This window comes from Coturnix japonica, chromosome 2, assembly GCF_001577835.2.
Source record: "Coturnix japonica isolate 7356 chromosome 2, Coturnix japonica 2.1, whole genome shotgun sequence".
Lineage (NCBI taxonomy): Eukaryota > Metazoa > Chordata > Aves > Galliformes > Phasianidae > Coturnix > Coturnix japonica.
This window is the reverse complement of record NC_029517.1, coordinates 14,521,663-14,542,268: the sequence shown is the minus strand read 5'-3', so window position 1 is coordinate 14,542,268 and position 20,606 is coordinate 14,521,663. Positions and strand designations below refer to the sequence as shown.

The window sequence follows — 20,606 nt, the reverse complement described above, 5'->3', positions numbered from 1 at the left end:
TCAGTGGAGCAGGTCAGAGTTTGGAGTATGGCAAGGTGACACAATGGGAGCAGGAAGAGCAGCAGGAAGTGTATCTGTATATGAACGGATGGGATATGTGAGGGAAGAATGCAGTAAGAACCAGTCTAGGACACAGTTTCCTTACAGAAATGAAGACAGGGACTTAGGGAGAAGGACATCCGCAATCAAAGCTGTTTTTCAGAAGGCAGCTCGTACGTGGCTGTCAGACACTGAGGGAAACACGCTCCTGCCCACCAGCTCTGTGCTGTTCTTAAAGAAATCATTACTGTGTCTCAGTTTCCTTACCAGAACAGTCCAGACGGCTTTTTTGATCTTTATTTTATTATGATCTATTGTATGGCAGCTATGTGGCAAGGACTTAGGCTCCAAATCATTATTTCTTACAAAACAGAACATATGTAGGTAAAGTTTCTGCAATGAAATTTTATCTTTAACTGTAACATCTCCTGGTACTATTTGCAACTGAGTAATTGCATTGCTTTCTGTTAACAGTAACCAGATGTAGCTTGTCAATATTGCTCTGCTTCTCTTTTTTTTTCTCTCTTTTTTTTAAGTTTCCAAAGTCATTTAATTTTAAAATATTACATATTAATATTACACATTAAAACGCCGTTAAGATACACAATCTGTGGATGATGGGCAAATTCAGTATCATTCCCTCAGCACTTAACCCTCAGCCTTGGACGGAGAAAGATGCATCAGATTCCTGTTTTGAAACACTTCAACCTTTCCGAATTCTTTTAGTTAGTAATATTTAATAGCTATCGTAAAATAAGGCTAACAAATAGTAATAATAATAATTAGAAAATAAATAGATCACAAAGTGATGAGTTTTCTTTGCAGCCAGAAAGTCTTGAAACCTGTGTTGTACCAGATGACATTACACACACTTCCAGTAGCAAGCGCCCTGTGAAAAGCACCTGCCATCAACACTCACAACAGTCATGAAAGCTGGCAGCAGAGAGGGTTGTTTTTCCTCCCCAGAGAAGCTTCTCTACCCTACAGCAATATTCACTGTTTGGCCACGACCCCCAAGTGATGCTGTGACATTAATGAAATTATGTCCTTTGAAGCGAGAGTGTTCAGCAGAGGCTAACACAGGAACAAAGGCAGTAGAGGCTCAGGTTTGGGATTCCTGGCTCACTTCATTTTTATTACAGTGAATTATTTAAAAGTTAATATTCAAGTGGCCAGCACATCAAGTTGTATCCTAAAGGAATAGCAGGCATGACTACGTAGCCTTCCACCCTCACACCAGCTCCTCATCTGCATTTTAGTCTCGCACAGACAGTAGTAAGCACACAGACACCAGGTGACTGGAGCAAAAGCATGGCAAGGATGAGAGCAGAGTCCTTGCTGCAAGCAAACTTCTGGCCCCATCCATACTTTAAAGGACTCCTTCCAGCCTTCATTTTCCTAATTAACACTTTTTAGTGCTCGGATCCCATTTGACTATTGGTCTTTAAAGCTTCTTACAGCTGTGGTGCAGTGAAATACTTGTGCTTTAAAACAAGGAAATTCCAAAACTTTTCTCCAAACAGTTGAAAAGTGATGAATCTTCAGACAAAGTTTGAGACAGTTTTAGAGCTTTTTGCTGCACACTTCAAGCTCGTTCTAATTACAACTATTAAACATTTAAATTTCACATGTATTTAACACCATCTCCTTCACCACAAGGCATCATTTCAATTCCCTACTTTGCTGCAATTCCATCTGCCATCTATAATATATATATGTATATATACTTTATATATATATATATATATTTATTTAAATAACTAATATATATATTCCAACAAATTCTAAGGCCAACTCTAGGCCTTTCAAGGTATCTTCCAAGCTTCCTCCTCCTCCTCCCCCTCTTAAACTGAGGATGGTCTGTATGAGTAATTGTATTTGACCTATTTATTTGTTGGCACATTTCCTCCCCCCCATCCTCCCCCTCCTTCCACAAAAGAAGGAAGGAAATGTTAAAGTAACCTCTGCCTAATAATTCAAACCAATCCCTCTACATATGAAGGTGGGCATTCAATTCACAACCATCACACTTATTTACCAAGAATGACTTCAGCTATGTTCCCCCATCCCCAGAGGGTGACAGTTGAGCAAATACTTCGAAGACTGGCAAAAATGATGGCCTGTGTGTTTCCTGTTGCCATCTAAGTGCAGTATTTGTCTAGTAAGGGAAAATCCTCCCCATTTTGACTCATGCTACACCTAACTTCATAAATATATATTTTAAAATAAACAAACAAACAACAGGCAGCTTTTCCCCTTATGGACATTTCAGCCATATGAGGCCCTTCAAAAGGAAGGGCAAGGAGTGGAGCAGCCAGCAAAGCTTGGGGCTGCCATGGAGTTTCAGGCCAAAGGAGAAAGCACCTTAGTGACCTTGGGATACAGGAGCTTTTCTGTAAGATACTGCTGGAAGAGGTGCCAGGAAACAGTACTGCCTTCCAAGGAGGTGTCTTCCATGAAGGAAGAAACCTACTACATGGGGCAACAACTTGCCACCATTTACTCTCAGCCCACAAAAATTGCTGATGCAGGCAAGAGGTGGGCACATGGAGCCCTCCTCAGTATCCTTAGCACAGGTTTCCACCTCTGTGGCCATCAACAAAGCCACGAGAAGCATCACAGAGAGACAAGAAAAACAAGTATGACTACAGAAAATGCACAGGGAAAGAAAGTACTTCTGCTGAAGTTTATAACTGCTCTTTCCCTTTTTTTGAAGTTTGAGATATTATTTTTATTCATGCTTCATTTATTACTTTTACATAAAACAACTCTAGATTGCTCCTTAAGATATGGTCCTTGCTAGCTGGGATCAGTATTTCTTGAAACAAATAAAAGCAGAGATGGGCTGTAATCTAATCTGAATCTACTTCCTTGTATTTCTCCTTTTTGTTTCTTTGTCAAAACATGTATTTCCAAGTGCTGCATAATTTTTACTTCATACTTAAATGCCAATGTAAGCATTGTATTTTACTTTATTGACTGTTGCACAGCAGAGACAATCAGGGACCCATAGTTAGTAAAACCGAAAACTCAAGCTTTCCTTTGCCTAGAAAAATAAGATGTCCCAGGCCTTGGATGGAGATGTTGCTGCCCAGCAATTTGGAGATAAATCTTTGTTAAAAATCTTACTTTCTTGACTACAATCTGAGCTATATCCTAAGACTGCTCCTGGCATGACATTGCAATACAGTTTCTCATATGGTTCTCCCTTATCTGCATGCTTAAGAGGCAACTCAGCTTCTCAGCATCATCAGTCATTTGTGTTGAATTCCAGCATGATCTAATTCAGTTTCTGAAGTTATTTTGGTTGAATTTGCTTAAAGTTGGTCTAAATCTTGGTTTGCTACTTTCTTTAAAGCTGTTGTCATTGTTTTATGATTTTTGCTATTGGTATTCCACATCATAACACCATGTAAAACAAAGGGAGTTAAAGAGTTAATGCCCTACTTCCATGGAATGCCGATTTTCCAAATACCTGGCTACATACCCCAGAGGACTTTGCATTCACAGGAGAAGATAAAGCAGCTGGCAAGTCACAAAGCAGCTGGCAAGTCACAGGACTCTCCCTCGCTGCCTGGCAGTGTGGGTGTGCTCTCCAGCCGTTTAGTCTTCAATCCAGAGTAAGGAATTTGGTTTCGGACACTCTCATTTTATTCAATTGATTAGTCTCAATTCCAATTATATTGTATTGCACTGTGCTTTTTGCATTCTGATATCATATTTATTAAATTAACTTTCCTCCTCAGATCATTGCAATTGTTCTGTTTTTAGGCTCAACTTCCCATCTCCCTACCCTTCCCATTTTCCTTTTTTTTCCTTTTCCAGGCTTGCTGTTCCCTGTCACAGACACAGACAGATCTAGAGATAATTCTGTGACAGCTGTGACCTGCATCACACTCTAGAAAACCCAGCGAAAGGTTGGCTAAACAAGTGTAATTATGTCATTTGCCGTCTCAGCCCAACCTTCTCAACTATGCATCCACTGAAGGTCAACACTGATGAAGGTGTCAAAAGAATGACAGGTGCCTTCAAATATCTACCTGAGGATGGGCCAGCAGCTTATTTCACTTGAGTAAAAACTCTACATACCAAACAGCAACATCACCTTTCCACTTAGTGTTTCATGCTTTCCACAGTCATAAAACAGACTTAGGCATATTATTCAAAGAAACAATAGCCAGATGTAATTTGTAGCTGACTTAATAATGTTGCTAATTTGGTTATTCCTGGATGCTATTTTACCTTGGAACAGATAAAGTTTATCATACTAGATTAAATCAGTGACAGTTTAAAAAAAAAAAAAGTCTTTATTAAGAAGAGCTGTTTAAAAACAGGTAGATGGCTTCTCCTTTTCACTCCCTCAATTAAAATGTTCACAATTAGAGAGACACTAGTACTCCTAAGAGTATGACTACACTGGAAAATGCAACTGCTACAGATAACAACTTCAGTATTTAGAGACTGAGCAACTAGTTTTGGGCCTTTGCAATACAAGCAGTGTAGCAAAGCTACAAGCTTCAAGGACTACCAATAATGATTCTGCTTTTAAAAATGCTTTCTTCAGCATCTGACCTCTGGAGCACTTGAATGCAGAAACCAATATCTTGACATTGAATTTGTCAGTTCCTGCATTCTGTATTCATAGAGCTCTCTCCTTGTATGCATAAGGGAAAATCAACAGTTTCTCTGCCTACAGTGTTTCTACTTTGTAGCAATTCAGGGCTAATCTTTCAGGTTTCTACATAGGACCAGCACCATCCAGTCTGTCTCAAGTAACAAGTGTCAAGCAACCTTAAAAGTTACAAGATTAGTACAGGTTTAGATACAGGTTTGATTGCCAAAAAATGTAAAACATAAACCAAGTAGTTAAAAGTCACTGCATTAATTCATATCCTGGAGCAGTCATGGTATAGACATGCATTCCAGCTTGTGTTGGAATCAGACTCCTCTGTGCATTCACAGTTACTACAATGCAACTTTGGTCCTTTTCTGTGTTAATTCTGAAGTATCTGTTCCTCGGGAACTCAGCCAAAGGGCTCATGAAGGGCTGATCTAGCTGCTCTGACTGACCAGCAGACATCAGGCTATAGAGGATACATAGGTCGTGAATAAAAGCTTTTAATACTATTCAAGATAAGTACTGTAAACAGAATACACCTGAAGGCCTGTTCTGGCAGATTTACAAAGTTATTATCTGCTATATGAAGACAATCAGGGAGAAAAGGGTGTTAAATTCATTTTACCTATAACCTCTTCAAGGGAAGTGGATGGTAATTTACAAAGGCTTTTTATTCAGAGGGAAGGAAAACAAGGCTGCCCAAATGCACAGACGAGGGGGAGATGTTAAGTGCCACTGAGACTTCAATGCCAACTAGCTAATCCTGCTCCTACCAGCCCCTGTGTGCCATTCTACCTCCTACGAAAAAAAAAAAAAAAAAAAAAAAAAGAACATCAAAAAACCAATTAGCCTGTTTTCCTGCAACAGATGACTTAATTTTTCTTAAAAGTTAAGGAACTAGAGAACTAGAGGGAGTGACACAAAAGTTAATCAGGTGAGGAAGTAGTCAGAATTTCAGAATTTAGTCATGGCTTTTCTGACAAGTCACTATGCTGAGATCAGAAGCCATAAAATCCACACCCTGACCACCACTGCAAGTCACAAAGTTACGGCAAATATTGCTTAAATAAATTAGCAACAATAATAAAAATATTTATAAAACAACCCATTCTGCTATTGAAACATTTGTATGTGGAAGCATACCTAACCCACAGTCCTCCCTAACATAAATGAGTGTAACATTTTAAGGTCATTCTGCCTAACCTTATCTCCTGGTCTGTTCTACTTGGAGTTCTCAGGTGTTCTTACCTTTACGCCATGGCCAACATCATCCAGCACCGTGTAGTCTATAGGTTTTCGAATATACCTTACAGGACGCTCCATGTTCGCTGGCGCTATAATTTTGTGAGTTCTTGATGTGTTCTTATTGGTCGTCAAAATGCCTATCTCTCTGCGAGCAACCTTTTCTTTATGGATGTCCACAGTCTAGATTAAAAACAAGAAAGCATGGGTTTCTTTAGGCATTTGTTATTTTCTTTTCAGAGCTATCTATCTACACGTTTAGGCCACACTATTAGACAAAGATTTTGAACCAAGATAATAATGCTGGAAGGATGCCAGTTCATTGACAAAATGAGTTTAATCAACATGAACATTGCTTGAAAATTACACTTTAATGAAATAACCAATATTAATAATAAAATTACAATTCTACATTATTGCCTTGATGCTCTAAAGACACTATGCAGATACAGCATGTGCAGATTAACCGTCAACATTCTTATGAATGACAACAGTGATAAATAACTCCAGCTCACCAGCTGTGAGCCCAGAGCAGGCAAGCTCAGCAGTCTGCCCACAGCCCCAGAAGGCACAAGGCTTGGGAAGCTGGAAGGCAATCTTTTTCAGCAGTGATCAGTGATGTCACAGTCTGCAATGGAAAGCACCAGGCACAGCACAGAGGATAGTTTCACTCACACAATCTACAGCACCTTTAGAGCCTTAAAGATACTATTAAGGGAATATAGAAGCCACATTCATGCCCAGCTCCATCGTTTTATTAGGAAATACCTGAAGAGGAATCAAGGGTTAGTGCTGCAGTGTGTACGGGGTCAAACTGAGCTTCACAGAAACACGTGCTTCCACCAGGCAGCCACAGTAAATCCCACCTCTAGGAAGTATATTTCAAATGTAGGGATTTAAATTCCTGGTTTAAGTAGTTACTGGCACCTCGGGATATCACTGCAGAGGACAGTATCTGACAAAAGCCACCTCTCTTAGTCACTTTGAATAAAACCTACTGCATCGCTATTAAGGAAAATACTGCTTAGTGTGTAAGCATCAATTTCTCATGGAAAAACTGTCAAAGCTGAGGAAGAAGGAAAAACTCCTCGCCGACCAGTAGGCTTGGATACAACTCTAGAAACGGCCAAAGTTAAAGTGGATATAAAGTGCAAAGTTATCTTCAATGAAATAGAATCAAAGATGAAGCACTAAATTAGATTGTGCCTGACTCGACATGAGGCAGGATGAAAAAGAGAAAGGTAAGCATCGAAGAAATGGCCATTTCCAATCTCTAGAAAAGACAGCATGCAGTGTGTAGAGTTTACCATGAAATTCCTCTACTGGATGAAATTACTTTTCCTATATCTAGTGTACATGGTTGTAGAATCTTTAATTTCCTTAGAAACAGAAAGAAATAAAATCCTTCTTAACAGCTTCACTACGTAGCATTGGAGATTGCAAGTGGGAATGCGAGAGGATATTGAGCAAGCTTGTTTTCACAGCTGAAAGCAAAATAACAGATAGCTTGTAACACTGCAAAAGGGTCTTTTACTTCCAAAAGTAAGGAATCTTAATAGAAATAAGAATTATGATTTTTATTTTTTTTCCAGAGCAAAATAAGGCATTAAATGTATGTGACTGAATTAGCTTATTTGGAATAAGCTCATCATGCATCCCAACAAAGCTGTGGAACAAGTTTCATTGCTCTAAATATTCAGGCACTGAAAAATACCAGTTGGGTGCAAAAAAAAAAAAAAAAAGCACCTTTCCAACTGAGACAATCCCAGACACCACGCACTTGCCATTACATCAGTATCAAGTATCAGCCACTGCTCCCACGTTTGTTCTGGCAGCCAATTTCACAGAAGACGGAGCAAAGACTTCAGAACAAGACTACCTGTGTTTCTTCAGCTCCGGTAATTATTTGTTCTTTTCCGTTCAGAGACTGAAATATACGTTTAAGTTCTGTCCTTTACTTGGCTTTCAGCAAGATCAACAACTATTATTCTGCTATGTGTTCCCAGATCATCTCTTCCAATTTCTCTGTGTAATACAAATCCTTACAATGAGCCACTACAATGCAAGATCTCACACTATCTTGCAGAACTCCAAGGTGCAACTCCTCACATTTTCAGTGCATGACAACAGCATAGGCAAAAACAATACCAAAGAACACTGCCACTTCAGCCACCCAAACAACAGGGGATAACAACGAGGATACCAATTTAAGGCACATAGTCCAATATTCCAAAAGAGGATGTTTAAAAATACTCTTGTGCACATGGAAATACATAATTCTGCTTCACATTTATGAGCAGTATCTGTTGCTACAAATAAACTCATCCTTTGCACAGCATGAACAAAAACACATCTTTAATACTAAGAGTTCTCCTAATGTTGATGGCAAAGGAAAAAAAGAAAAAAAACCTAAGCCCTTCACCATACAAAAAGATTCATCTTTTCCTGGCAGGTGGTCCATAAGACTGGCTTTTCCTCCCTGCAACAAACAATGAAGATTCCATAAATTACTAGAGCAGAGGATAAGAGATTCCAGGAACAGATGCTGCACCACACATGCTTTTGAAAATGACTGAAGTAGTTCTACAGCAAATTTTTGTTTATGGAAAAAAGTCCACAGAACAGGAAAAGAGCAAGTATTAATTATATCAGACAGCTTATCCAAAATTAAACACAGTGCAGAAACTTGTAAAGTCTTTCCACAGACTTCAGACCAAGCAAAGAGAACGCTATCTGTATTATAGTTCAGGGTCAGAAATTGATGGTATACATGTACATTGTGAATGGCATGCAGGCGTGCCTGTGCAAGACGCCCATTTGCTCTTCAAAGCGAATCTGACTGCAACTCTTCCTTACCACATATGGTGCACTAGAAACACAAGGCAGTGTTCTGCCCTATGCAAAGCATATGCTTGAGAAGACAATGTGCTCCCATCACCTACTAAAAAACATTTCGATTCCTCAACAGAAGTGACCTTTAATAGATCAATAAAGATTGCATGTTAACTGCTAGCTGCTTCTTTATGGTAAGGGTGGCAGAGCACTGGAACAGTCTGCCAGGAGAGGTTATGAAGTCTCCTTCAAGACCAATCTGGACCCGTACCTGTGTGACCTATTGTAGGGTACCTGCTTTAGCAGCGGAGTTGGACTCTGTGATCTCCTGAGGTCCATTCCAATCCCTGCAGTTCTGTGGTTCTGTGATTTCAGCAATGGTATCTGTATCTATTTGCTTGATTTCAATGTGAAATGTTACTGTTTAGTCACTGATACCCTTACAGCAGTAAGCGGTTTGTGATGTGATGCACAAAACCATTTCTAAACCTCAATGATGAAGAGACGCAAACCATAGCAAACAGGCCTGGGTTAAGGCAGAGTAAAATGTGCTACGAAACAGTCAGACCAGCTTCAAGTCCATGTGGCCTGTTCTCTAATAAATGTGGGAAAATGTTAAGGTTTGGGGAATAGAGACAGGATTCTCAGTCCTGTACAACACAGTCCAGTAGGAAGGTGCCCAGCACTGTACTGATTTGGAGGAGACAGTCCTTCTAGAAGTACATGTTTTCCTTGGAAAGTAAATTTAAGCTAAATCATTAAACAAATGCCTCTGCCCTTATAACTAGGTGTAAGGGAACATGGCAGCCAATTCCAGAAGCAAAACTGAGCTTGGAGGTTGAAGGAACTGTTAATGATTAGCTGCCTCCGCTATCTGTCAGAAAGAAACAGCAGACCAGCAGGATGTGGCGTTAAACTTTAACTGTTCGCCTTCTCAGAAGCAGCCCCAAGGCCAAGTGCAGTGCAGCAATGATGCAGCAAGAAGTTCTCCTTTTCTGTGCTGATGACACAGCTCTACCCATGCTCTAAAGAATCCTAAAATGATGCCACCATTTTTAATGATAGCTTTTCAGGTTATTTCGTAAGACAGTTTTAATAACGCTTATATTATTATTACTACGTCATAAATGTCCTCCAAACTGATGCAGTATACAGCAAAGATGTACAAATTGGTCATTTTTCAGTTTGGCTCCAGGTTCTTTCAGACAGGAACAGACATAGACTCCAACTCCACAGACCACCTGTAGCTGCTATTCCAGAGAACACAAGGAGAAAAGGAAGGCAGAACTGCTTGTTACTAGCAACAGTCTTCTGCAATTTTGACATTGCTTCCCTTTCTTGCCTTTTCAGCTTGTGGTTTAATCTAACACTTCATTTGAAATGAAGGGAAGCTCAGATTAGAGGTCAAATCAGCATTATACGCATACATAGATGGCAGCAACACAGACTGAATTACTTTATATGATGAAAAGTGCAAACATAAGGGATCAGGCCCTCCCACATCCTTTACCACTTCCCATCTTCCCAGCACATTTGGTGAAACCACAACCCTCCTGGCTGCTTCATGCACAATGCTGGTGCCACGCTTCAGGTTTGCACAGGTTACTTGCAGGAAGATGACACCCTTGCTGAAGCCAGCACCAGTGCACAGCAAATTAACACAGAAATCCCCAAAAGCAATACCGAAGATTTTACTGCAATCCAGCAAATACGGTATCTGCTTTCAGCAAAAGCTCTGTTTGGGGGAGAAGCACAAGTTTCAGCCTCAGCCTGCTCAGTGAATCCAGGCAATATGTGGGACAGCAAGCTGTGCAGAGAAAGGAGCTTGATTTCCTGCTAGATTCCAAGCTTACTTGTTTATCTTCAAATGTGGAAAGGAAAATCTGTTTTGCTATCTGTAAAACTATCTACAGCTTCCAGCTTAGTTGCCTATAACAGTAAAATACACAGATAATTAAAATCTACAAATTAACAAAAATCAGAACAAACATTAACACATTCTAGTAAATACACACTTTCTCTTAAGGCTCATACACCCAGATCATACATTGTACGATTAACCAGAGAAACTTAAAGAAACAAACACGGAGGTGCTTTCTACATTCCCTAAATAAAAAGGGGGGGGGGGGGATTTCACTCTTCTTAATTTTGCTCCCAGATCCAACTTCAATATTATCCCTTGTCATTTGCCAAAACAGCAGATTTCATTGTCTTGCTATATGTATATAATTTATATGTATATAATTTATAATTCATCTCCCCTGAAATTACTCAATTTGATGGGACTAAGATGAATAACTTGCTCTGTTTTAGAAACAAACTATGCTACTGCTAGTTCCATGAAGAAAGCATATTTAATGAGACTTTTGTATGAACAAGTTACAACAAATCAAATAACAGTGCTGAAGAGATCCTGAACAACGCACATGGTACAGGCTACCTGCAAGGAGGTCCATCTGACCTACAAAAAAACAAAATCCCCAGCTTTAATAAGCTCAGAGAGACAGCTGAACTCAGAGAGAGCACCACCTTATGCTGTTACTTTGTGAAGGAAATTCGAAAGAAAATTCACTGTATTCACCAGAAGGAAATGTGAACATATTTACACCACAAGAGAAATATTCTACAGAAAAGATGAGTTATGAGTTCAAGACATATCACACATGAAACAGCACAAATAGGTTTTGGAGTATTTTAAAGACACTGCATACAGATTTCTACACAATGTAACAAAGCCTCTTCCAAGAACTCATGACAGAGTACAAGAAACTTCAGGGTTTGATGTCTGTTGCTTGTACTGGCTGATTCCCAAAATAGTGTTCAAGAACCTTAAGAATGAAACAAAAGTTACTAATAAAAGAAAATATGAACTCTGAACTCTGATCTGAAGAAATTTGGTTGTTGCTTTCCTCTTCTCCCTATACATACAGATATAAGAGATTCTACTACGTAGAACTAAGGAGTTCCACGCGTGTATTTGCTATCACTTCTGGAGATGAAAGGAATGTAGTTAGCTTCTTTATAGAAGATAAGGATGCTGGGTACCTCATGAGTGCAAATGTGAATGTGTCTGTCCATAAACAAGGAAGCTTACAGGCTGCATTGACAAAGAGGAATGTCCTCACCTACCTGCTCCACATGAGTCCCAGGGCACAGCAAGGCCTCCTTGGGAAATATACAGATCAGAGCACAGATACACAGATCAGAGCTGGTGCCGCTCATGTTCACTGTTATGTACACACATTTATCCTGCAGGGATCTTCTCCCCAGTTTGAGCCTCTACCAGCATTGGGAATTACAACAGTCAACTCTCTTGACTAGAAATACTTCAAACACTTCATCTATGTCTGCACCAATTCAGTTATAGAATAAGACTGGGCTGCTTCTGGGAAGCTTGCTCAAAGAATGGATCAAAAGCTTGTTAAATTCCTAGAACCTCATTCCTCCCCCTGAATTTTCTTATATCCGTGATGTTTTGAGTGAACAAAAATCCTTAACACCTCAGAATATCCTGCCATGTCTTCTGAGGGCGCACCATGCAAGACAGATCTCCTGTTATCTCCAGAGTACTTAGACATCCACCTTGTATGTGGTGCTGGCAATGTAGGAGGCAACTAGAATAGACTTGTGAGTCACAGTTCTACAGCTGCAAATCCAACAATGTGTTCTTGTAGGTTTACAGATAGAAGTTTCTCACACGTTCCCTTCAGCATACAGACAAGTTACGACAGCGGGACAGGCTCCCCGGGCAGCTTCATCTCCCTAAGACCTGAGAAATCCAGGCCTCCTAAGGTAAAAGGCTAAAGGATCTGGATAAGCCACATCTCATGTAATCTGATATGCCGCCTTCCTCTTTGAGAAGGCAAGGTTCGCAGTCAAGAGATTTTACAGATTAACAACACAATGAAATAAGGTCAGCAATCTGTATATACAGCACCGTGCAGTCTATATAAAAATTTTATGGCCACCTGAAGGGAAGAAGCACCTGACAGAACAAAGGAAGAGCAATGAAATAAACACTAAGTCTGATTTCCAGACTTAATACACACACAACTACATACAATTGTTATGTATATGTACATATACATACAAATAATACACATAGTGCACGGGAGCACATTGCTACTACTGCCTTTTACTAATATCACCCACTTTTGGAGGGAGAAGGATATCAAAATGTGGTGATGTGATGGCTGTGTTTATTTTCACAGTTTATCATTGGTCTGCACTTCCGTCTGAAAGCAGACTTGTTCAGTTTATCCTATGAAGCTGCCCTTTGACTTTAGAACATAAAGCTTTTTCTTTATACACACTAGCAGATTTTCTCAGTTTCCCCTAGCAACAGCCATCAGCATAAAGAAGAACAGATTTCCAGCAAAAAACTAAAATGTCACAAAGGTTTGAAGACATTTGGGGCTGCAGGACAGTGGGGAAGTATACCAGAAGCATCCCATTAATTCAGCACATTTTGCTCTTTATATGGTTTTAGAATTCAGAATATTAAAAAATAATACAGACCATAGCACCTCTTGATCCAAATCTTCCCTGCATCAGCATATTTCTTAAGCTCAAGCAAGTCCTGTGCTAGGCAAGCTTAACAGAAAATTTATTTCTCATCAACAGAGAATGTGCTTGCAAGTGTTAAAACCCTGATACATCTCAAATTATAAGGGGAAAAAAGTTAGGGGTGGGGTCTCATCTTTAGCCCCCCTGCTGCTACAAAACTTCCTTTTGGAAGAAACATTTCCAGAACAGGGTTCACTGAGAACTGGACTTTAAGCCCCTGATTTCCAAAATGCAGTCTGTGAAGTTGCACATACACCTATACGGCAGCTTTGAAAATGGAGGAGAGCTCTGTTCAGCAAAAGAATTATTTATACAGATCCTGTTCAGAGCTTCCTATTGGAAAATTTAGTCACATACTTTGCTGGAGAAACTTAGAAGAAAGGGGACAGAGAGCAAGGATATGTTGAAGGGGCTGAGCAGATGAGTGACATTCTAGGGCAAGAATCAGAGCAAGGAAACCAGCCTGGTTGTCCAAGAGCTGGACCCAAGCCTGACATTTCTTCCTGGTGCCAATTGGAAATAGGAAGACTGCTATGAAGGGCACACACTTATCATTCTTGCAAGATCAAAGGAAAGAAGCTCCATATATTATCCTCTATCAGCTACCAAACAACATGCTTGCACACGGTGCTGTGAAAAGAACATGGGGCAGCAAGTTGTGCCCAGGAGATGCCACCTCACAGAACTGGGTTCTGTGAATGAGAAGTGCCTACAAAGAACACAAGGGAACTTGCACGCATCCTTACTCCCCACTCTACCTTCCCCAGGTGAGAGGATGTCAACACCAAGCATAAGGAGGGGAGATCTGCAGAGCACATCTGGGAAAAAGGAGAGAGATGTGGGAAGGAAGACTGTCAGATGCAACACGTTGAAGATGAAGCCATTTTAGCAGCTCTATAGAGACCTTCCTTATGGAAAGAAAATGGTTAAGGCAACAGTCCTCCCTCCTCCCCTGCTGCATTGGTAAAATGCCAGCAGCACTTAGCTGAAGTTCACAGAAGTATGGGGAAATGGAACGTCAAACATCTGGAGTATGGCGGTCAAGCAGTGCTGCAGAACCAGCTGGCCCCGAGCACGGGAGGCGGCTGTCTGCTGGGATGTTACCCGAGCAAAGGGAAGAGGTGGGATGGGTCTGCGGCTGGGAGCAAGAGCCTGGGGAATAGCAGATGGAAGCTCTATTCCTGGCTCTGCCAGACTTCCCGTGCTGCTTCAAGAGAGTTGTCTGGCAGCTCAGGCCAGCTTCAGGGCTGCTGCCTGCACTGCACCAAGAGCGGGCACAGACATGGGGCTTGGCTGGGCACAGGTAGAGGCAATGTTGCACAGCTGCCACTGTGTGAGCACAGTGAAATGCAGCAACAAAGATATCAAAGGTTTCTGTCAAACAGCATCCATCAAGGTTTGAATTGCTAGTGAAACTGCCTATGTGAGCTATAGATCATACTTCCAATGCTTTGTCAAACCAAAGTTGATTTTAACCATTTGAGTATACCAAATGTATACACACAGGAAGGACAGCTGTATTCTGAAGAGCATCAAGCAAAACACTGTTAGATAGTCAACGGAAGCAACTGTCCTGCTCCATAACGCACTGCTGCGACATCCCCTTGAATACAGCATGCAGCTTTGGGCACTACAGTATGAGAAGGACACAGAATTATTAGAAAATGTTCAAGGAAAGGCTACAAAGATGGTGAAGGGCCTGAAGGTCAAGATGTGAGAGGAGAACCTGAGGTGCCTGGGTTTGCTCAGCCCAGAGCAGAGAAGCTGAGGGGAGGCCCCATGGCAGCTGCAGCTCCTCACTGGGCAGCGCTTAGCTCTGCTCTGTGCGACAACAGGACCCGAGGGAACAGCAAGGAGCTGTGCCAGGGGAGGGGCAGCTGGGGGTCAGGGAATGGTTCTGCACCAGAGGGAGGCGGGCATGGAACGGGCTGCACAGGGCTGTGAGCACAGCCCTGAATGTCAGAGCTCAAGGAGTGTTTGGACACCGCTCTCAGATACAGAGTCTGATTTGAAGCCAGGAGTTGGACTCAGTGATCTTTGTGTACCCCTTCTAACTCAGGATATTCTATGATTCTACTTCTAACTACCTTTTTTGATCCTCTACATTTAACTGAATGCCCAACTCCCTCTTCATGAACCTGAGTATAATAAACAAGTAGAAAAAATACACAGCTTACATGCAACGCTATGGGAGGACACAAATGTAAAGAGGGAGATGATTTGCAGTGCCTTCTATCTGGCTTTTCATCAGCAAAAGTCAGGAATAGGGCAAAGCAGCAGCTTGCTTGCTGTCATTTACTCCCTGTTCTAACAAAAGCCACCACTGCTCTAGAACAGGCTTCCCATGGTCTGCTGGGGATTCAGCTGGGGCTGAGCACACACCACTTCACAAGTGATGCATGACAGGAAGCACCCACCCAGCTCTACCAGATCAAAACCACTGATTGTGACAAATGAACAACTTCTAGCTATCCACTGGAGTTTCACGCTCTATGACAAACAAATACGAGACACGATTTAGTAGCTTAGCAGAGAGTAATGGTGATACTGGTTGGACTAGATGATACTGTAGGTCCTTTCCAGCCTTGTGATTCTATGAAATCTGGGAAGGACAGTGCTGCCTTCTGCTACGCTTGGCCTCCCTTCAGCAGGATGAGATTCTGATAAAGGAACTATGAAGGTACAACTATTCACAGCTCACTAGGGAAAGAGAGATGGTCTACAAAGTGAGCTGAGCAAACATTTTAACAGTTAACAGCAGTTGCATTGCTAACACAAGTTTCTAGAGAAAAAATACGTAAATTGAACCAATGACTTATTAATTATATATGAAAACAAGCCAAAAATGCAAAAAATCTGCTGATTAAAAGTGCTTTTTAAAATAGAAGACACTTCAAAAGAGAAGTGTTTCAAGTGTGCAATCCTACTGATTGATTTTGACAGAACAACAGTTGAGACATGCAGTCATAGCATGTTAACTTTGTATTCAGTCTTAAAAAGCACAAAAAGCAGATAAATGCTTCTGATTATGCAAGGTCAAAATCCCAACAGTATGCACAAATGTATTTCAGTACCTGAAATTAGAGTTCTGTCATTTTGAATTGCGTTTTTTACTGCGTAATACTCAAGATATGCGCGCATGTGTAGGTTCATTAAAAAAAAAACAACCATACAAAACAGAAGAAAAATGTGCATATTCAGGCTCCCACATGAGAATTTCAGCATTTTGAAGTGGCTGAATGAATCTCACTTTTCCTTAGTGGAAGCAATACGCTCGTCTAGAATTAAACAAAGCACACAAATCTAAATACGTTCTTGAATGAAGAAAAGCACAAGGGCAGAAAGGAAAAATTAAAAGGCTTCTTCAGTAGTTTGAACTCACTGAAGAACCACCATGGGAGTTGAACAAAATTGTATGTCAAATGAAAAGCATTTTGTGTGCCAAAAAAAGCAACATTACAGGAGATGAACATGTGCCATTGCAAAGTGCGCTGCAGGTGGCTGAAAAGGAAACCATCTAAAAAAAGCCTATAAAAATAAACTCAACAGAACGAGTTTGAACTTTCTGAAAGTTTGTCAGAGGAAAGGAACTGATACAGTCGGGGTGACAAGCCAGAACATTCGCATCTAAAGAAAAAAAGCCAGTCCCCCTGTTTATTTGTAGCCTGATGTTAAAAGTTCTTTGAGAAAAGCTTTGAAAAAGTGACTTAACTCAGCCTCGGTTTAATGACCGTGTTTCAGTTCATCACCTCTAATAGCCAAAAGAAAAGATTCTCCAAATACTAAGGTATGTTACATAGTTCAGACAGGGTATTTACTGTGCATCTCAAAGCAACCTTTACTGCAAAGAATAACAAATTTCCCACATAAAAGTCATGTTTCTCTCCCCTTTCCTAAAATCCAGACATGAATTCAGAGCTTTTGAAGTGCCAAATATAGTCCTGGGACAGACTGCTTCCCTAAGCCATAAAACAGAGGCACTATAAGTGGAAATGACACAGAGCATCCTTTAGCCACCTGCAGACATAGTTTTGATTACAAATCATCCAAGGAACAACACTATCTCTAAATCTCTTTGATTTTACTTCATTTAATGGCAGTGATACAATTTTGTGGGAAACCTGCTGGTTTTCAGCACTGCACCAAGAGAACCCATCAGTATTAATTAAATTGCCATCAGGTGGCTGCAATTATCTTCACCATAAGCACAGTTTACCACATATGATTTTTTTTCTTCTTTCTTCAACATTTGTGTGTTTATGAGGAGGCTGATATGTATTTTTCAAGATTACATACAAAGCAAGCAACTTTACAGCAGCACTGTGAGATGACCCCAGTTCTAATGGTCAGCAATCCTGCACCATAGCAAGGGGGTTAAACTAGATTTATCATTATGGTCTTCTTCAATCCAGGCCATTCTATGGCCCTCTGATGGCAGGATAACCAGCAACGGCCAGTTTTCTCTCATGCCCAGTACTATAATAAGACAGCTAAAGCAGCCCTTATGCACTACAGATTCCAGCTTAAAGTTCTCCGTATACTTATTTCACATTGAAGTTAGCTTTCTGCTTGTTCAACTATGTTCCATCAGATTACTGCAACAAAAAGAGCTTCTGTGCCACTAACACTAGTGTTAGTGGATCTGATAAGCTCTTCACTTTTTTGTTCTAATGTGTTTTTGAAATAGAGCTCAACTTTCTAACCCAATCTTTCCTTTCTCAAACTGCTTCAGTGAACAGCCCTGTCTCCTGGAGGTGTAACAGAGGACAAGCCATATGCTTGAGAATACCTTGAACATCAGCCAGCTCAAACTTAACCTGGACAGGCTTGAAAAGTAGGCTGATATGAATATAATGAGATTCAACAATGCCTGGCATTGCACTTGGGTCAGGGCAATCCCAGATATGTACAGAGACTGGGAGAATTAAGAGAGAGGTATTTGGGGGTTCTGGTGGACAAGCTTATCATGAGCCAGCAGGATGCATTTGCAGCTTAAAAGGCCAAGATGTGGAACTGTTGGACTAGGTTCACAAGAGGGCTACAAAGACATTCAGAGGGCTGGAGTACTTCTCATACAGGGACGGACTGAGGAAAGCTGGATTTGTTGATCATGGAGAAGGCTCTGAAGAGACCTTAGTGTGGCCTTCCAGTACTTACAAGGGAGCTTATTAAGAGGAGAAAGACCTACTTCTTACATGGGCAGACAGAGTTAGGAGAAGGGGGAATGGCTTCAGATTAAAGGAGAGGAGATTCAGATTAGGAATTACAAAGAAATTTCTTACTCAGGGGGTGGTGAGGCCCTGACACAGGCTGTCAAGAGAAGCCGTGGAATCCCCATCCCTGAAGGCATTCAAGGCTAGGATGGATGGAGCCCTGGGCAGCCTGATCTAGCAGGCTGCAACCCCACCCACAGCATGGAAGTGAAACAGTATGATCTTTAAGGACCCTTCCAACTCAAACCACTTTGTGGTTCTATTAAGCTTCCTATGACATCCCACTCTCCATAATGCATTAAAGCATTCTAGAAAAAAAAGAGAATTAATAAAAATCCTCTCACATGTATTATAAAACAGTAATGATTTTGGACTGAGTCATACAGGCTTCTTGTAATTTGGGATATATTAAGTAAAAGCAGAAGACAGACAAGCAAGTCACACGTATGTATGACATTTAACAGTTTGAAGGGGGGCAGGGCAGAAACGGAATTATTGAAGCTGCTGCACTTCTCCATTGCCATTTTAATTTACAAGTAACAAGAAGAGGAAGTTATATGCTGTTGCTATAGAGTTGCATGCAGCTTCTGTAGGTGGATTCTCCTCAGTCTCCTACTCTTGGCCACCACCAATATGGAACACCACTGTTGTAATGCTGTGAACATCCACATGCCTTTCTAGCACTAGCACACAGCACTCACTGCATACTGAGTCACAACCTTCTAAAGATACAGCACTGTGGCAGATCCTAGCTGAAGAGGAACCCACTCCACCACCTTTCCCTTTCTCTCGGATCACCTCTCACATGCTTTTCAATTTGCCATCAGGGCGCAGATTTTTTTCATGCACATAGACAGAAGCTAAAAGCAGGCAGGGGTTGACAAGATGTGTGTGAGCACAGAGGGCATCCGTGCTGCAGCCCCTCCTAAACATGCTATCCCAGCACTGTTACACTGCACTTATTAGTCAGACCAATCAGAAATCCTCAACAACTGGACAGTAAACAACTGGGCAGTAAATTAGACATTCCACTGCGCAGTTGCTGGCATAGAGATTTAACTCGACTGCAAGCATTTGAGAAGAAGAATGCCTTTGGAAGAGACATTGAAGGCAGCCTGCAGAAGAAAGGCAATGTGTAGTTTTCATGACCTTGTCTCCAGGATAACTGACCCCACACTAGGGTAAGGGACAGAGACAACAAAACCCTGCCTGGCAGAAGAAAAAGGCTGGGAAAAAAATAATAATCAGATGGGACATGTCTTCAGAGTCAGCTTAGGCAAAACACTATACAGATTGCTGACCAGAGGACTGTTAAAAACTAGGTGAGAAAGGAATACTGGTGCTCTATAAAGGTATTCCTCTTGCTGCGGTGGGTTAAAAAGCCACAGCAGCATTTCAAGAGAAAGCCTCACAGCAATGAGCACTCATGCATGACTGGCCTTTGACCTGGGCAATAGCATATGGCTCAGCACAAACACAAGAGCTACTGAGCTCCTGCAACTGCATGACAAAGCAGCTGGGAACCCATGCTGCTACACTTACCTGAACTGGGAGGAACGCAGCAGTGAGAGTGAAATGTTTGCCTTCTAGATAAAGTGGTACATCAGGATGTAATTTAATAGATCACAAAGACAGCTGTGCAAACTTCTGTAGCCTATCTCCTCCCCATCGTTTCAGTAAACCCTGATTTTCTTGAGGTCAGTATATCATTTGGATTTAAGTTATGTGTACCTACCCAGCATTACAGTCTGTGTTTATTCCCAGAAGGATACAGATAGTGTAAACAACAACTATGCATTTGTTTTTAAGAACTGCGATGATGAAGAAAAGCAGGCAAACAGGCGGGAGGGGAACAGTACACAGAAGAAATCTTTATTCAAATCTGCAGATAGTTCACATTCTGTTTTTCCAGGATATTTTCTTAAGAAATTATTTGCAGAACCTCTGCTTCCTGAATGTGGGTTTGGGAAAACTCACATCACATGTTTTACTTTACTAATTAGATAATGCTTTTGACTAATACAGAACTAGGCAACCAGTCAGTACCTAACAGTCAGTCAGTCAGCAGCATTCTCTGTCTTACTTCAGGAAAACAT

The 20,606-nt window shown here is 41.0% G+C and overlaps 1 protein-coding gene across 15 annotated transcripts in view; it reads right to left on the bottom strand.

Annotated features, from left to right (window-relative positions):
- The window catches only part of ABI1 (abl interactor 1), a 77,467-nt gene that overhangs the window by 22,926 nt on the left and 33,935 nt on the right, over nucleotides 1-20,606 (bottom strand). For all 15 annotated transcript variants that reach the window (XM_015853240.2, XM_015853241.2, XM_015853245.2 and 12 more), the window contains exon 3: nucleotides 5,906-6,082. In XM_015853240.2, the coding sequence (XP_015708726.1) occupies nucleotides 5,906-6,082 (177 nt within the window). The remainder of the gene's footprint in view (nucleotides 1-5,905; nucleotides 6,083-20,606) is intronic.